This window comes from Lontra canadensis, unplaced genomic scaffold (assembly GCF_010015895.1).
Source record: "Lontra canadensis isolate GAN:19392208 unplaced genomic scaffold, GSC_riverotter_1.0 scaffold48, whole genome shotgun sequence".
Classification (NCBI taxonomy): domain Eukaryota; kingdom Metazoa; phylum Chordata; class Mammalia; order Carnivora; family Mustelidae; genus Lontra; species Lontra canadensis.
In genome coordinates, this window is record NW_022631042.1 from 13,654,999 (window position 1) to 13,674,695 (window position 19,697).

The 19,697-nt window shown below is 41.1% G+C and overlaps 1 protein-coding gene across 19 annotated transcripts in view; it reads right to left on the reverse strand.

Moving 5' to 3' along the window:
* Window positions 1-1,640: 1,640 nt before the first annotated feature.
* The window catches only part of NRCAM (neuronal cell adhesion molecule), a 129,533-nt gene continuing 111,476 nt past the window's right edge, over window positions 1,641-19,697 (reverse strand). For all 19 annotated transcript variants that reach the window (XM_032873413.1, XM_032873411.1, XM_032873409.1 and 16 more), the window contains 3 exons: window positions 11,674-11,805; window positions 10,851-10,929; window positions 1,641-2,014 (listed from right to left, as the gene is read on the reverse strand). In XM_032873413.1, the coding sequence (XP_032729304.1) occupies window positions 1,777-2,014; window positions 10,851-10,929; window positions 11,674-11,805 (449 nt within the window). In that variant the 3' untranslated portion in view covers window positions 1,641-1,776. The remainder of the gene's footprint in view (window positions 2,015-10,850; window positions 10,930-11,673; window positions 11,806-19,697) is intronic.

Genomic DNA, 19,697 nt, shown 5'->3' on the forward strand with positions numbered 1-19,697 from the left:
GAGCCCCACAGGCAAAGCTCCGAGGAGTCCATCTAGAAACTCACTGTCAATATCTCAGAGCGTTCACTATTTCAGTTTCACAGCAAAAAAGGGAAAATAAAAACCCAAAAGGCATTTAAGGAAATGCTTTCCAATCCCATGCACTGTATTCATGAGCTAACTTCTTAGGCAGTACGACGTCAACATTGGTTGCGCGTTTATTCGTAGGCAACACCTTGAAGCATGTAGCATCTACACTTTCAGTGTATTTACAGATTCAACAAAATATCTACATATAAAAAGCTTTACTTAAAATTAAACTTGATGCAAGTTATGAGAAACCAATTTATTGGCAAATGAAACTGAGCATTCCTTCAACCATAGGTTGTTAGAGGATTTCCTATTTGGAGGTAAACCATTTGACAGATATCGTTGGTGGTTACGGTAGGATGTGTGTGTATGTTCTGGAAACTGGGGATATAATCCCTTGGACTATTGGCCTTGTTAGCACTCATCAGATTTCTGAGTGTTGGAAATGTGTCCATGGCAATATGTGTACACGCTGTTGAATGCTGCGGAGAGTTTCAAAAGGCTTGGAGAAAAGCTTTCCTGTTGGCATGCTGTTGTCTGCTTCCAGTTTGGGAATATCTCCCCCATCCCCCCAAATTCCCTCCCAAATCAACAGCCTTCTGACCCAATTGGCTCGTTTGAACAGAAACCACAAAAGCCCACAAAACCAGCATGCCCTCTAGGTGGGGCTAAGGCTTCTTTTTATACGTATGGGGAAATGCTCCTTTCCATCCACTGTCTAATTGACTTTAGGTTCACGTTTCCTTTCTTTCAGCATTGGCCGCTTCTAGGACCTCTGCTTTCTAGAAGTTACTTGTGGAGCACGACAGGAAGCTAGGGCTCCGCGTCGGCCAGGCTGGCCACCACGGAAAACAGCGTGTTATGGAATGCTTCTGGTCCGAAGGCACTACACGTGTCTTGCCCTGTGCTTTCTGGAGTCGTTTTTGGAAGTGAAGTGATTCTTTTTCGATTTTTCCAGTCTGGCGTTCTGTGCCAAAACGCATTGCAATACACATCGTTTATGCCTAAGAACAACTGACCGTAGGGAAGGTGTGAGAAGTTGAACACTGTGCTGCGGTAGTACCCGGAGAAATAAGGAGGCTACGGAGTGACAGGGGACAGAGGCCGGTCACAGAGCCTCAGCAAAAGGCATCTGCAAATGTGACCATCGTCGTGAACTCATGTAGCAAGGATATCCTGTACATACTGTTGCTAACAGTCTCCCAAAAAGACTAACGACAGCTAGACATAGAGTCACCAATGTCACCACAATGTCCACAAAGACATTGGAGTTCTAGAGAATACTACAGTAACACTCTTGACAATGACAACGGAATTGGTATTTCAGGGGGTTCAGCGGAGGAGAGTATCCACAAAGTATCAAACCATGTTTAACAAGGTACACAGGTATTCCTTCACGTGTAGCAATTTTCATGCAGCGTATTGAACTGTACCCAAAGAGCAAATAACGTGATCGGTTGATGGTGTTGTAGTATTTTTATCAGTTCTGAACAAGAATACCTATTTCGAATGAAAAAGGATGCACTCTGCACTGCCGTTCACATGAACGAATCATCTGAGTTATGTACGTGTTTGTGCCACTCTCATAATAGCAAGGTACGGCAGAACACAACCCTTCCTGCCTCTGTGTTCCTAGCATGAGAAGGCAGACCGAGTGCATAAGAGACACATTCTAGAGAAATGGGATATTGGCAGAGAGTTTACAGATTAAACAAAGGAATTCATGGCATTGACAGGAGAAGGTGCCTCGGAGCTCTCGTTTCCTTCCGCCGGTTCTTTCTCTTTCTTACCACTGTATTGTCCAATAAAGGAGCCGTCCTCATTGAACTGGCCATTCACCCCCTCTCCATAGTCAACGAGGCTGTCATCACTGTCTTCTTTCTTCACTGTCCTGTCTGAAGGTGTCCGACTGCCTTTTTTCAAGGGCTTGTGGTCTTCGGCATCACTGGAAGAAAGAGAAAACGTTTTCGTCGGGATCGGCATTTAGGTCAAGTATTGTTTCTTAAAGACCGTGCATGCGGGTTACGATAAAGCGGGTAGAGACCCAAGCCTCGCGAGCCAAATCTAATCGTCACATGGACTCTGATGGCTGGTATGTGGTTGGCATGAAAATCAGGTGCAGGAATGGTTTAATCATGAAGTCTTCAGTAGGTGGATGGCTTCTCGCCGCACGTGTCAGTGTCAGTGACGGATTCCCACTCCCGATTTAGAAGCGACTGAGAGGTAGCCACAGGCATTCGAAAAGGAAGACTTGAGGAGGGTTGAAAATCATCACTACTTTGAATTCAAAAGGAGGGCTAAGCTTATGGCAAGGAGAGAAGTTAGTATGTTAAACTGTGTCAGATTCTCGGATTCCTTGGGTATGAATGGAGAATGATTTTGGTTAAGTGTGAAACATGAGGAGATCTGTTTTCTGAGCAAGAGGAAGCAAAATCCTACTTCTCAAATAATTTTGTTATTGAGTGCAGGCCAGGCTCTAAACTTTAACCTTACCTTTCAAGAGACCTAGAAATCCCATTAAAAGGATGCAGAAGAAACAAATGAAAACAGCCTAAGAAGAAAAGCAAAATCCTTATACATGATAGTAAACAATATTTTTTTCCATCAGAATTTTAGTTAATGGGTCAACACTGATTAATTTTGGAAAGAGACACAGTTGAACTTCAAAGCACTGCCTTTGTACTATTAATGTCATGTCCATATATTCTAAAGAGCATGAGTGAATCAAAAAATGTCAGAGGAAATTTTATCTCCGTGCTCTCTTCTCCCAGTGTGGTATGTAGCCTATTTCTGTTGGATGGAATCTGAGGAGAAGAATTTTTAAAATGTTACAGAATTCAATTTTCCCCTGTTATTTCTCTATGAAATCCCTTAGCACAATATCCGGGAGTGGGAACATGTTTTAGAACACCCCCCATATGGTCGTGTCACTAGGAATACATGCTAACTGACTCTTGAAAAGGTGACATTCAGTTTAAAAAAAGAAAAAAAAGAAGGTCACGAGAGCATTCTGTTTCTTTTCAAAGGCCAAAAATGCAAGGCAGAATAGGAAACATAAAGCAGTATTAGTAAAAAGTGAAAAGGCATAATGTCAAAAAGGGGTTGCATCAGTGGCCATATTTCCTCTGGCAGTTTGTGCCAGGGTTTTACTGCTCCCTCTGTCTCTGACAGTGACTTTGTTCTAGCCAAGATACACACATTTCGAGATGCACAAATATTCTGGCTTTTTGGCCAATAATTCCTACCAGGGTTTTTGATTTTTCTCCAAGAAGAAAATCTCAACACTGCAAACACGATACTTGCTTAACAGGACACAGTGGTCTGCTTCTAGAAATTACCAGTTGCAACAAGAGCCAAACTCTCGTCACAGGCCCAATAAACAAGACAATCAGCTCTGCTAATTGACAACCCGGGAGGGATCACAGGACCACAGGACCTTGAAGTGACTTGTGTTTGGGGCCCTTTGGGGGACAAAGCATCTAATCATCTAATCCCGAACCTGCTATGAGTATAAAGTGCACATCTTTAATCATTAACCTCTAGGCTGTGCTTGAATACTTTCTGCAAAACATTGTTCTTAACTTGGTGAGGCCCTAAATTGCATTGAAGTGTTCAATAATGAGCAGATTTTTGTCACCTGAATTCCACTTACTCATTTTACTGTATAGGACTAGTGTTCCAAGGAACATATCACAGGAAATTCTAGTCTGTGGTGGTTCTTTGATCTAGCCATCTACCCACACATTCAACCACTCACACATCTAATACATGTTTATTGAGTGCCTACACTGATACCGTTCTAGTTGCTGGGAATATAGCAGCAAGCGAAACAGAATGAAACCCCGAATTCATTAAGCTTACTTCTAATGGGAGCAAATACAGAAAATAAACCAACATATGAAAACATTAGCTCGCTAGGGTGTCAGAAGTGCTATGGAAAATACGGAACTCAGTAAAGGGGATGGAAGGTTCGGGGGATGGTGTAGAAGCTGCCATTGAAATAGGGTGTCCATGGAATGCCTCATTAGAGATGACATCTGAGAAAAGTCTTAAAAGAGTTGAGACAACCAGGTGGATAGTTGGAGGGAGAGCCATTCCGACAGGTGCAGTGAGCAGTGCAAATGCCCTGAGGTGACCACTCTCCTGGTGTGGTCTAGGAATGGAGCTTGTGTGGCTGGAACTGAAGGGGAGAGAGAGCCAAATTAAAGTAGGAGGTAGCAGGGCTAGATCAGGGGGATTAGTGCAAAAACACAGGAGTCAGATGACTGGGACCCGGACAAAAGTGGAACGCCAGGGTCACAGACAGTGGTTAGATTATGGACATACTAAAAGCAGCACGGGAAGGATTTTCTGATTGGTTGGATGTGGAATAATAGAGAAAAAGATGACACCAAGATTTTCGGTTTAAGCAACAGAAAGGAGGGAATTACCCTTACTATAGAGGGCAGGCAGCATGTTTGTGGTGGAAGGTCAATAGTTCAGTTGTGGACATGCTAAGTTTGCTACGTCAGAGGAACCACTCCTTTCTTCATTTTGTGAATCGAATATGACAATGCCACCTAAACCCAACCAGAACACTTTGAGAAAGTGAAATCACAGGCAAATCTCATTCAGGAACCTAGGTGCACAAATCCCAGGGAAATCACGAGCCCATGGAATTTAGTAATCTACTAAAAGGATACCATAGCATGACCAATTGGGTTTATTCCAAGGAATGCAATTTTGTTTTAGCATTAAAACATCAATTGATGTTTTTCCATTTTAGCAGAAGAAAAAAACATGTTATGATTATTTTAGTAGATCCAGAAAAAGGCTATTTGGTAAAATTCAACACCCATTCACAATAAAAACTTCAATACTCTAGGAATATAAAGTGTCTTGATTGACCTGATTAAGGATATTCACGAGAAACTTGCAGTAAACATCATCTTTGATGGTGAATGTTGACAGACTTCTGTTTCCCGTCAGAAATCACAGTAGGGATGCCTGCAATCATTACTTCTAACCAAAACTGCATTGAAAGTACTAAGCAATGTGCAAAAAGAAAGAGAAGGCATATGTCATTATGCATAACCAATAAGGTTACACGTAAGTAAAACACCCATAAGGATCTACAGGCAAACATTAGAATAAAAAGAGAGTTTGGTAATATTGCTGAATACTATATTAGCATAAAGTCAATTTTATCTCCGTACTTGCAAATAATTGGAAAACGAAATTTTAAAAAATGATTCCAGTTACATCATATAAATATGAAGTATATAAGAACAAAACCAATAAAAATGTTTTAAGCTCTCTATGAAGAAAATGAAAGTTTGATTCAGTTATTAAAAAAGAGCTAAATAAATGGAGGAACATGCATAAGTGTGGATGGGCAGATTCAAATATCGTAAGTAGGTTAACCTTCTTTATATTAGCCTTAAATTCAATTTATTTCCAATAAGAACCCAGCAGGATTTTACATGGATCTTGGCAAGCTGGTTCTCAGCCGCATATGTAAACAAAAGGGCCAGGAACACCTAAAAAGTTCTTGAGGAAGAATAACAAAGTTGGGGTGTGTGTGTCTTGATTTATCAGATATCAAGACTTACTAAAAGCTATAGCATTAAGATAGTATAGTTTTGGTGCAAAGATAGACAAATCAAACAAAGGATCATGAAATATTTGGGAGCTCATTCTGTTGGCTTTATTTCTACATCATATTTCTATCCTATGGTAGCTGGGATTATTTTTAAAATCCTATTTTCCAACTCTTTGCTGGTACATAGAAATAAAATTGACTTCATGTTAATTTTGCGTCAAGCAGCATCACTAAATTCTTTTATGAATTCTAATATTTTCCTGATTCATTTGGATTTTTACATACACAATCCTATTAGTTATGAATAATGACCAGCCAAGAAGGGGCTCCCTAGAAGCATCCATTTTAGGTTTTTTTTTGTTTTGTTTTTTAAAGTAGGCTCCACACTAGGTAGGGCTTGAACTCACCACTCTGAGATCAAGACCTGAGCTGAGATCAAGAGTGGAATGCTTAACCAACTGAGCCACACCCAGGCACCCCACATCCGTTCCATCTTAAAGATCATAGTGGATGAGAGAGAAAAGTCAGCTGTGCTTGAAAGAAGAGAAAGAAGAGGGGTATCCTATCCATACACGGAATCTTTCCAAGAAAACTTGGTTTTCTAAGATTGGTTTTTAAAAAGCGGTGCAACGTAATGTCACACTTCTGTTAGAATCGGGTTAAATGGGAAAAAAAACTCACATGAGACACCAGCACAGTGTGTGGCACGTGACTTGTGCCCAACAGAAGCACTCATCACTCTACCATCGCACCTCCTCGCACCACCCCAAGTCCCCACCTCAGGGACATTCTTTTTCTCACAAATACTCTGTGTAACACACTTAATTAGAACTTTCCAGAGGTGAGGTCTGGTTATAAGCCTGTGTATTAATGCTTGGCTTTTTTCAACTCAAAGATGAATTTCTTAATGAAATAGTAAACAAACTCGCTTTTGACATTGTGTCAAGGGAAGTCGCTCAGTCAAATTTCAGTGTGAAAGAGAAGCCTCCCAAACGAGAGGAATTGAGAAGTTACGGAGGATGACTTAAGAGTCATACACTTACTTAGCTACATGGTTTCAAAGCTTAAAAATATTCAGCCCTACCTTTTATGAGAATGGTTAAGGACAAAGATTCAACAAATTTCAAAATAAGTCATAAAATAGTAATATGGCTCCAAAATATACTTTTTGATCCTCATAGCCATGAATGAAGATGGTTTTGTAGCGTAAAGGAAAGTTCACATCATGGTGTAGAAACAGTCCCTATGCCACGTCCTCTGGGAGGACTTCCCTCATCACCCTCCTTCCACGCACCCCATAGACTTTGGCTTCCAGCCTGAGTTGTACCTCTTTCATAACACTTTTCACACGATGCTGACCGTCTGTTTACTTCACTGTGTCCCTCGCTAGACTATAAACTAGTGAGATAACGTTCTATCATTTTTAAGATCCCCACAGCCTGGCATAAAGTAGGCACTCAATAAATACGGGTTGAATGAATGAATTCATTGTAATATCACAATTGAAGAGATGGTGGGTGTTTTTTGAAATTTTTTAGAATTCTAGCATCAGCAAATTTTCATTCCTTGTGAATTTCATGATGTCTGACAAAGCATTGGAGTATAGGTATTTTTTTTTCTCCTTTGCTTACCCTCAGGATGAATTTTAAGGAGTTCTTTTTTGCAGCAGCCCTTCATTCGGTGTTATGCACACAGGTCGTACCCATTGAATGTCTACTGACCAAAGTCCAGGAGTGACGGACAAATCTGTGATCATTCAGTCTGACTCTCCTGTGGTCACCATCCCACCACCAAACCCACCAAACCCTGTTGTAGTTCGAGTGACCTTCACGACCCAAACACTCCTTCTAAAGGTCTGTCATTATTTATACTGTTCACATACCAGTTTATGTTTGTGAGCAGAATAAATCTAAAGTGACAGCACCTGTGACCCACCTTCACATCATTCAAGCCCAACAAGCATGGGTTAGCGTGCTTGGAACAGGACCATGTTCACTTGAAGGACAAGACTGCCCAGACCCTCCACATATGCTATGGGTTCAAGTACCATGGCCACAGGATTTATGACCTAGGTTCCTTCTGGTTTCTAAAGGAATGGATCTAGAGAATAAAAAAAAAATACTTACACGGTTGGTTGCATTGTTTCTCTGATTTTTCTATATGCTAGTAAGGATGCTGATCCTACTGTCTGTATAATTAAAGAAACAAACAAAGAAAACTGCAGGCTTCCACCAGAGGGTCACTGCTTGGGGGTGGGAGTTGGAGGGAGGGCACAAGGTTACAGCTTATGGGAAAAAAACTCAAATTTAGCCATTGAAGTTCCATCCCTCTTGGCACTATGAAATGTCCTCTGGCTCAGAGCCAACGGTGTAGAAACTGTTCCATCCTCAAGCTGGAGAACGAGCAAATCATAAACAGAATTGATTTACATTTAGCAACAGCCTCAGTTTTGTCTGTGTTGGTATGTGATCTGCATATTAATTTATTTTCAGAATGAAAAAGAATAAGCATCAATAAATAATACAGAGCTCAAAACTTCTAGAAGGTGTAAAGTAGAGAAGGGACCCTGGTGATTTAGGAAGGAGAATGACACTTCAATGTATTCAATGTATTATTTAAAAAAAAAATCTGTTGGAATAAATAGTTGGAACAGTTTTCATTCATTGTAACATCTAAGAAACTAAAAACTTTTTGTTTTTGTTTTTAAGTTAGAAAAGAATCCACAGTGGAAAACATCTGAGGTAGTGTCAAGAAGTGACAAGACGAAGCCACAGCCATAACAAAGGGTGATTGGGTATTTGGGAAAGTGATTTCACTTGTGGGATTGACTGTCCTCATGGACTGGCAGCTTCGGTTAAAAAAAAGAATTACTGGGTTGTGTAGTAAGTTTTAGACACCGGTCAGAACCTTCCCTTGGTACCTCCCACATCAGTGTAATTGCATGTGTGACAAATATTTCTGTCTTCACACATCAACCAACAGGTCTGTACTTGATAGGCCCAAAGAAAAGTCTTTCTCTTCTGAGGAACTCAAGGCATGAGTTAAAGACAACTGTGTGAAAATGCTTCACAAAAATATCACATATGAATGAACACCAAGACAAAGAAATATGGCCAAAGAAATGTAAACATAGTGATAATGAGGCCAGTTGCCAAATCCTTGCCATGTACTACTCATGTACTGCTCTGGAACCCCGAATTGAATTAAAGGATGTTAGTAGACATCTTGTGGAGGAGGTTAGAAATCACAGAAACTAGAAACCTTCAGTGATCATCTAATATTTGAGCAACTGTACTATTTTACAGATGAAAGAGATGGAGACCCCAGACACATTGAGTGCCTTATCTAAAGGATAGGGCTGGGTTGATGGTAAAATGAAGTTTCTGGATTGGGAGCTAGTTCCGGGGCAGCCTTGATTTCCATCACATTTCAACGGAGTAGGCAGCATGGCTGCCCTGAGAATGTCAGGTTATGTCAGACCCTGGTTTCACACCACCAGAAAAGCAAGATGACATTTGAGAGGCATGAGGTGAGCAGCACATTGCCAGATTGATTTAAGTGTGATGATGGACAATAGGAATCCATCGCCATGTGAGGAACACAGGAGGCGCCATGCTTTCTTCCTAGTTCATGCCAATACAGGTGTTTTAGGCTACACTAAAGACAACATCACCGTAAGGAAGGGAGTGGTGTGCCTATCTTGTGTACCATTCTAGTCACAGGAACCCTAAGAGGTTATTTAGTCATTATTGCCTCACCTGCGTTATGGGAAGAACAGGTAGAAGAGTGAATTAAACCAGCGAAGACTGCAACTCACCCAGCATGACACATGGCCTCCCTAGACTGTGGCCATCTGCACACTGCCCTACCATGGCTGAGGAGAGCGGAGAGGAGAGGGTGGCGCAGGAAGCTTCCACAGATTTTGAGTCCCAGAGTCAACATGGGACGTCCAGACAACCCTCACTAGACATCTTTCTGTATCATGAGGTACAGAAATTCTGAGAAGTTTTACAAATCATAATCATCTCTGTTGAAGGTCAGAGTCTCTGAAGGTGCTGAGGCATGAAGCCCAAACACTTATATCTGCATGGAATATATCTAAAATATATGTTTTTTCTCAATCAGTTATCATATTTCTTATCCTTGACGTTCTTAGCCCCTCATGATATTGATGTGGAAATACCAAAAATGAGCTCCGAGATGGAGAAAAATTAGCACAAATATCTATAAATGTCATCTGGCAATCACAATAAGGAAATATTTCATTTCACCTAAAAGCCTTTTTTTCTGCCAAAAAAGACTCAATCTGGGCTCAGGGCATATTTAAAAGACTACATTTTTATAATTAAGAGGCTGATAGAAAAAACAAGGAATAAAAGCATTTTACAAATAGAAGTGTTCCTTTGGAACACCCAAATCCCAACTTTTTAAAGAAATAAATATAGAGCTTGTTTCTGATTTTAAACATATCCAAAATAATCAACTCTCTCTTTAAAAAAACATATAAATCCTAGGCAAGAATATCTTTATTTAGAGAGTCTCCCTCAGTCTCTCCCCCCTTCTCTTTTCATTACTTAGCACTAGGTTATGTTAAAATTTATCCTTAATGATGGAGCCAAGCCAAGAATGTATAATCAAAGTTCTGTGACTTAGCACACTGCCTAGAGGGCTATGGCAGTCTTAACAATTTACAGCTTCTGAAAGAGCCTTGCCATCCTTTCATGATTAATGGATGGGATATATGCATTTCTTTTGGAAAAACAAGCATCAAATCCAGGATTAAAAAGAGTACCACCAATTTTATAAACTCATTACTTAGAAAGTGACAGGTGTAGTTTCCGTCACAGTGCAAGCCGTGTAGTGTCTTTATTGTTGTTTTAACTCTTATTATAACACACCAGCTCTTGCTAGGTTGAGCAATACAACAACGCTTCTGGAGAAAGATGGTGGAGTGGATGGCACTCTGGCCCCAAACCTGGGACTAAGATGGAGATTTATTTTTTAGTGAAGAGTGAGGATATTTTCATTGGGGACGTGTAGCCATGTACACATGGAAGTGTTTCTAAATGGATATTTGAGGAAAAAAGGAAAGGCCACAGAGTCTGTCCCTGGCCCCATCCTATAAGCGGGAGTCGGCATGAGTGCGCGGCGCATGTGCGGCATGGGGCACGTGAGGGGAGGCTGAGAAGCAACAGCTCACCTGTATTCTCCAAAAGTGCCATCGTCTTCCTTCATGGGCTGGATTTCAGGATCAGCATGAGCATCTTCCTTCTCTTTGACTAAAAAATTTCAAAGGGATAATATGACCTATTGATTCCTTGTTTCCTTATTCAAAGTTTTCAAGAGTGCACTCTCTGAGATGTATCGCAGTGGAAAACGATTCTATACCCAGCCGCTGTCCTACCCAAGCAGATGGGTTATGTGGCCCTGCATATACTTGGCTGTTTTAGTCTCTTTGAGACTAAAGGCTTTGGCCCATCTATTTATTACCTATATTCAAGGTTACAAATGGTTTCAGCACATCTCTTCTTTGGCGGATTTTTTTCCCTGGCCACTGAATGGGAAATGGCCAGGGAAAGAAAATATAAATTCACTGGATCCACTGAATTGAACAAAACCATTAGCCATAGAGGAAAAGCAATGTTACATATCACGATATCAAGACTCAGCCCTTGCAGTACTTCCTCTAGAAGACTCCACGTACCTTCACCCTCTGCCTGTTGGTTTTAGGTGTAGCACCTGGGACTTAGGTGGAGCCTAAGCAAGCAGAGTCATTAATATCTTCAGAGAACAGGTTAATTTACTCCCCCAAATACCTTCTGATCCTTGACAATGTTTACCAAAACATTGTGTACCCCCCCCCAAAAAAAAGGCATCAAAACTTGTTGGGACAGAAAGCCCAAATTTCTGGCTCTGGGAAAATACACTTATTGCGATCTGCGTGATCACGCTCATTATTTCTTTATAGTTTTGAATAATTATGCAGCATTGTACGGCAACTTTAATCTGTCTTTCTTTCTTACCTGGATATTTCCCGCCCTTGTTTCTTCTGATGAAGCAAACAATCAGCAAAATTAAGATCAGGAGAGCGACAGCACACATTAGACCAATGAACCAGCCCTGAGTCGCAATATCCACCTGCCGGCTCGCCATTGCTGGAAAACAAATCGGGGGCGTCAGGGGCATGGCTTAAGGGGGAGACAAGAACTGTCATAGTCTCTTGCAGTAAAAAATTACCATAGTATATGGTAGTATATAGTCTCTTGCAGTAAAAAATTACCATAGTATATGAGCTAGTATACGTGGCCCCCAATTGATATCTGCCAGTCATCAATCAGGAGTTACATAAAAACTTTGAAAAATCTTCATTAATCAAAAAAATTCAAGTAGCGAAATCTGAATGCTAATACCATCAAATGCTAACAAATCCTGCTAAACACTGTGTTCATAGCAATTTTCACTATATATTCTCAATAGAAATATAGTCCCAAGTCAGATTTGAAAGTCCTGTCTACAAATAAACTGTATATTAAGTAAAATGATAAGAATGTAAGACTGATTTGAAACAGAATGGAATGTATACATCTCATGGAGTATTTTTCCTTCAAAGGAACCGCTTTTGGAGGCTAACGTATCATTGCAACGATGTTTCCATTTTTCAAGATGTTTTGGAAATCTTCTTTTAAAACAGAAAACTTTCCACCCAAGAAACCTGTCCACATAAGGTAGCCAGCCTTATTATTTTATATAACATCTCAATTTGCACCTAAATCATGACTTAGATTTGTTATTCATCTCATTTACAAGACTTGGTTCTAAAATATTTTTGGAAATCTCTGAAAAATCCAATTTACCCTCAAAGGATCAATATTCGATATTCAATATTGCTTTGGATCCATTTAAAAGACTTTGAAAGGTATCTTGATCAGCGGAATCATTACTGGGATAAATGACCAGCTTAAAGAGAAAATACTCATTCACGTGTATACATAGTCTTTGTCTTCATCTATTCTCTTTGAGTCAATAAACGTGAAGCCCCTTATTCAACTAGTCCCCGTATGCAAATCTCCTAAGAAAAACACAGAGTAATTAGCATTTCTGGTATTATTCTAAAGTATCAATCAAATGGGACAAAGTGCAGCATCAATGGCTATTCAGACATGCCCATGAGGATTTGTTTAAATAAATTAGTATGAAACTTTTTTTTAAAAAGCCTTTATTTTTTTCTTTTGACCATGATCACAGTAAAAGGTTTGCTTCTTTAGATTCACAAGCATGTCTATATCATGCTTTTAATTTGACTGAGTTTCTTCTGCGTGCATTTAACATGGTTGGGTTGGCTATATGTGATCTCTGGATGCAGAAACACATGGCTACATAGACCCTAGCTTCTGCCCTCCGTGGCCAATATCGCAAACTCGTTGCCTTATTTTCCTCCACACAAAGCAGAGGGAGAAAAGTGAAATGCTTAAAATCAAGCATGAAGAAGGATGTGAAGAATGTGTGTGTGTGCATTTAAGAAATAACACGAGAAGTGGAAATACATCCTCTGGATTATTGATCAAGGTTCAGTAGTCTTGCTCTTGATGGCCATGGGTGCCTCGTTGATTCAAGGGGTTTGAGTTGTATCCTGACGAGATGCAACCAAGGCAGGAGTTCGGGCGGTGCACTCCTGCGCACACACACCCTGATCATGACAATGATGATGGAGATGGAAGACAGAGATAATGAGAGCTAACGTCCCGAAACTCCTACCGTGTGCCGGGCACTGTGCTGAGGGCAACATCTGATTTAATCTTCACAGCAATGCTTTGAGGTGGGCAGCAGGAACAAACCCACGACCCGGGAACAGAAAGAACTTGCCTGATGGCTGAAGTTGGACGGAGTCTGTCCGACTCCCGAGGTACTAGCCATTACGCTCTACCGTTCTCACAGACTTCACAAAACAAGCTCAGACCTCAGATCTGCAAAAGTCTTTAGGAAAAACAGAAGACTAGAGGGACTCTCCATTCTGAGACAGGCAAAGGATTTTAAAAGTCCATCATTACATACTCCTTGGCAATACATTTTTCCCCCTTCAAATTTGTACATGGTCTTTGGTTGTGTGCCTTTTTGCCAAAACTGAGCCAGAAAAGCATCGGGGTAAAATAACTTTTCGTAACTTCTCATCCATAGAAGAAGGGACCTAAAGCCCAGAATGACTATGAGAGACTTCAACTCTTCCCAGGACACTCTGAAGCCACCTTAACTGCAGATACACGTTCAAACCCAAGTCATGGCCACCATTGTGCCTCACATGCACATGCACATGCACACACATGTGCATGCAGACACACACGCACACTGAAGCCTGTTGGGGGTTTTTCTTCTTGAATTCGGGTTTCACTGGGTAGGTATTTGTAGGATTGAGTAGCAGAGTTAAAGAGGATTTTCACTTTACTTAAACCTTTACAATAAAATCATGTTCATGTATTTCTTGAGTAATCCATAAAGTGATAAATTAAACAAATAGAAAAATATAAAGAATATGAAAAAAGGAAATAAGCCCGAGGAATAAAATCTGCTTTGTTTCCTAGAAGTAAGTTTTAACCAGTGTTCCGCCAGCACATTGCTTGCTCTCTACTCGCTAACCTGTGCTCTGTGGTCGTAGGTCTCCGAAGAAATGCTTAGAATAACAGAGCAACGTGGAAGGGACAGAGTGAATAAATAGCTATTGATGAAGAATCCATTAAGTCTAAAATTTCCTGTTGAATCAAAATAGTTATAAATGTATAGAAAGAGCAAAACATTCCCTTGGCCAAAGTTTGGAGCCAGTATTGATTAACACTATTTGCTCCTGGAAGTCATATGTTAACTAAGGATTTAATCAAGACTTACTCTTTTTCATGGTTATATTTATGTGTCAAAGGTGACAGTAACGCCTCGTCCTACCTCTCCATTGCTGGCACATAAGAACGGCCTGCCCGTGACGACGGCCCGCCTTGAACCAGCTGCCAGGTGCAGCCGGCATTGTAGGTATAATGACACTGGAGGACAAAATTTTTCTAAAGGGTTTGCCTTCTGTCCCATAAAAGGACAAAAAATGCCACATTTGATGTCATAGATAGAATCCAATTCGAGCTTGAGCTGCCGGCTAGGTGGACACAGGAGGCTTCAGGGGTCCAGAAGAGCTGGACAGACACACCGAGTGGCAAACAAAGTGGTCACTCCAGCCTGTTTCCCCCAGGGCGTGGGCTCGGTGACCCTCGTCGGGGGAAGGGGGTGTCATGAGAGCCTCTCCTCCAGTGTTGGAAGGCTGAGCCTCCAACTCCAGCTCCGTCACCTTCCAGCCGGGTGACATGCACTGACCTGTTGCCTGGGTAGGAACGAACACTGTCCGCCCCATAGGATTGTGGTTCGGACCGAACAAGAGCAGCCATCGGAAACCAGTTGCCCGGTCGAGATTCAAGCTGATGAAATGCTAGTGCTGGGACTACTGTCAGCCTGCCAGCTACCAGTGGACACAATGTCTCCCTGAGCTCTTTGTATTTTGGAATGAAAAGCCATCATCGCTAACAAAAAACACCCTGTAATCCTAACTCTGACTTGATAATTCCTCTTCTCAGCCAAACACAGTGTTTTCCTAGAGTTCTGTCGACATGCGGTTGTGAAAACACAAGGAACAAAATTACAGAGAAGTGGTTTTCTCTTTAAACATGATAATTTTCATTCACAAATAGCTTAAAATGTGGTTGGATACGTTACTGAGGATTACCTTTGCTTTCTTGTTTTAAAACCACTGGTGATGTAGATCTTATATATGACGCATGGCTTTAAATGACTTTGAAAATCATAAGTCTTGTGTCATGAAAGACACACACAAAACGCATTTTGCCTGCAGGTTCTAGAGCAAATGCAGCATCTTCTCAAGAATGCACGGGGTGACAGAACGGAAGTAAAGCAGACGGATGAATCACAGAGTGAGCCTGTGCCACGCGCCCTTCTTTAATATGGGGAAGCAGGGATTATTCTCCATCTCGCAAGTTAGTGTGAATATTCTTGCATCTTACATGAACAGTATCTTTATTTTAGAAACTTCAATCACTTGTTGAGTAGTATGATACTGTTCAAAGAACAAAAATTAGGCAGGCAGGCACATTTGGTGCGGTTACAGTGAGATACGTGCTTTGAACAATTTCTCATTTATTTAAGTATAATAATCTTTACGTCAGTGGTCTCACCAGACTGACAGGGTTGTGCCCCATTACAGTCCCTTGTGACATAAAAAGTTGTGACTCTATCAAGGAGTCATTCTAGCTTCAAAAGCATCTTGAAAATTATCCTAACTCCAAGAGAAAGTTTACATGGATAAAGGACGTGAAAAATTGAATTACTGAAATAATGTAAGTTAAGAATCATTTCTATCTCTGTTTTTGTAATGGTTTTAGTCTATGCCGTGATTAGAAGGTGATCACCCCGATTCTGTACTCCATTTGATATAAGAGCCAAAGACAATTAAAAACCCCAAGTCCCAACCCAACTGGGCCCCACAGAAAGACCTTCATGGTTCTATCCATAACCCAACTCGACTAGGCCCCTGCCTCCAGCTGGGGCTCTCTCAAACACATCCTCTGAACTCACAAAACCCGAGTCCCCTTGGCACCAACTCAAACCTTCTATGCTCCAGGCATTGGACGACTCCACTCAAAGAAGCTCTGAGAACCATTTACAATTTCTTTCCTCCACTCTTTTTGTATATGGGAATTTTGCAAAAACAACAAATTTGAATATTTTGAGGAACTGGAAGTCACTTAACATTTCAAGCAAGAAAAAATCTTTATATGCTAAAGACAAAATCTAGACTGCTTAGGTTTATCTTTTTAGATGGTTATAAATCTAGCCATGCCAGATCAATCAACTGAAATGAAAACGACAAGAAAATGTCCTCAAAGAAAAACTGACCAGATATAGAGATTGCACATTAATTGTAGACATTCTCATTGCATTACATCTTCTTTTTAATGCAAAGGAAACTTCTTTCTCTGTACTTTGCCTTAGATATTATTGTTTCTCTAATGATCTTTATAAAAAGAATTGTTCTACATTAAGTAGTTTAAGTGAGCTATGGAAAGAATTGTTTTTTGAGGCTTACAAGATGAATCTTTTGGTAAACTTAAATGCTTTCATTTTTTTTTTTAAGATTTTATTTATTTGACAGAGAGACGAGTATGAGTGGGGGAGGGTCAGAGGGAGAAGCAGACTCCCCCCCCCGAGCAGGGAGCCTGCCATAAGGTTCGATCACAGCAATCATGACCTGACCCAGCTGCAGACACTTAAAGACTGAGCCACCTAGGCGCCCCACTTAAATGCTTTCAAGTTCATCCAAGTCATAGATACAACCTCTCCCGAGTATTCACTTTCCTAAAGGAAGAGTTACTTCTAAAAATATTTATTTGCATGATAAAGGCCTGAACAGAAAGTTGGACAACATTCAACATGTTGTCACAAACATTCATTGGCCACCCAGTTTATTCCGTGCAGAGCGTGCTGCACTGGGGAGGGGCAGCGGGTTTTCATCAACCCCTGAAAATCAAAGCTGTCCCACCTCCTGGTGGGCATGGCCAGGGTATACACTGGTGCCAGATTAGGGAATGCATTAAACATGGAGACGTAATGGATGTTCCCTCCAAGTGTTATTGTTCTGCAATTCCTGATAAAATTCTGTTGGGCAGTACAGGTATAATGACTAGTTAGTTTGATTGTTGCTACCTCAACGATCAGCTAAAGATCTCTCCTGGAATTAACTTAATGAAATAGAATTTCTTAGGATCAGAAAGAGAGGTACAGACGGTCACCGACTTAACGACCGTTTGACTTTGGATTTTTTGACTTTACAATGGTGTGAAAGCAGGAAGAGTTCAGTAGAAACCACACTGTGAAATCTGATCTCTTCTGGGGCTAGTGGATTTGTGGGATGAGATTCTCACGATGCTGGGTGGGGAGCCAGCCACCGCTCCCCTCAGCCATGTGATCATGAGAACGAACAACCTGTACGCTCACAACCAGCCCGTACCCACACAACATTCTGTTTGCACTTTGAGTGCAGTATTCAATGAATTACATGGGACAATTAACATTTCCTTATCAAATAGGCTTTGTGTTAGATGATTTTGCCCAACTGTAGGCTAATGTAAGTGTTCTGAGGTAGGCTGTAAGGTAGGCTGGGCTAAGCCAGTTTCGGTAAGTTAGATGCACTGAATGCATTTACTACTTTGAGTATTTTGACTAATATGGGTTTATGGGGATGTAACCCTATCATAGGTTGAGTAAGTTCTGGGCACCTGGGTGGCTCAGTTAGGCATCTGCCTTCAGCTCAGGTCATGATTCTTGGATCGAGCCCCACATCGGGCTCCCTGCTCAGCAGGGAGTCTGCTTCTCTCTCTCCCTCTGCTGCTCCCCCTGCTCATGCTCGCTTGCTCTCTCAAATAAATTCTTAAAAAAAAAAAGTTGAGTGAGTTCTATTAAAGAAATGAAATAATGCACTTGACCTCTGAGATATAATTCACCATCCTATGTGTACTGTGTGAAGGGTGGGAAACAGCAGAGAGAGAAGCTGTTTATGGAATTATGTAGGGTCCTTGTCTGTGGACCTATTCGATTTTATCGTCTGAGGTTTTCCTCTTAAAGGAGTACATAATGAGAGGAATATGATCAGTCAACAGAGACAGTAAATACAAACACATACATAAAACATCAGTGGTAAAGATCCCAGGCAAAACATTCATTTTCTTTTAAGAAATTCTGGAATCGGGGTGCCTGGGTGGCTCAGTGGGTTAAGCCGCTGCCTTCGGCTCGGGTCATGATCTCAGGGTCCTGGGATCGAGTCCCGCATCGGGCTCTCTGCTCAGCAGGGAGCCTGCTTCCCTCTCTTTCTCTCTGCCTGCCTCTCTGTCTACTTGTGATCTCTGTCTGTCAAATAAATAAATAAAAATCTTAAAAAAAAAAAAAAAGAAATTCTGGAATCACAGAGCTGAGGAATTTGTCTTGGTGTATTGGTGGGAGATGTCAAGGCAGAAGCACAGTGGGATACTTCCAACGGAAGAGCATTTAGCTTATTCTTAAAGCCAGCCAGAGAAGATATCGTACTTTTATCACAGAGAATTCCAGTGTTCCTTGTTTTACCCTCCACTCATCCACTTTCTGGACGTGCCAGCCAAGGGACTATGAGTGTCGTTTCTCATCGGGGCTTTCTACAAAAGCTGCCTCTCATCTCTCTCCTTACCCTAAGTCTTTCTTTGTAGATCCCGTCTGCGTAGCCACCTGCATTTTAGCTTCCTGAACTAAGTACGTGATCCTATTTCTCCATGTTTGAAACATGGATGGCTCGCCTCTGCCCACAGGTAAACACTCTTTCCTTAGCAAGACATTCGTGGTCCTTAATGATCATTCACATCTGGCTTCACCTTCATTTTTGGTCACATCTCTGGGTAAAACTGAAACATCCTGTGGATTTTCAAAGCCCATGCCTTTGCTTATGCCTCCTACCAAGAATTTAGGTACGTCAGTCCCCTGACTTATCTGTCCAAATTTATCTATCAAGGGCCAGTTCAATATTACTATTTTCGTGAAATTTTTCGTGAACCTTTTGGGAAAAACAAACAGTTCACTCCTCTATGCTTAGATAAAATATTGTTCAAATTACTAGTTTAGCATCTATTTTTACCCTTCTTCTTATTTATGTATTTGAGAGAGAGCAAGAGAGGGTGATTGGGGGGAGGGGCAGAGCAAGATCAGCGAGCCTGACATGGGTCTCGATCCCACAACCCATGAGATCACAACTTGAGCCGAAACAAGACTTGGTTGCTCAACCAACTGAGCCATCCAGGTGCCTCTATTTTTACTCTTTATTTTACTCTTTATTTTTAATGTGTTGGTCTCAGCGGTCCTATTTTAAGCATATCAAAGTCAAGGTCTGTCTTACTGTCCTGGTACACAGTGCCTTAACAAAGGCTGGTGCATTTTATGGGGTAGATAGACATTAGCTGTTGAACTGATGGAATTCGTTACA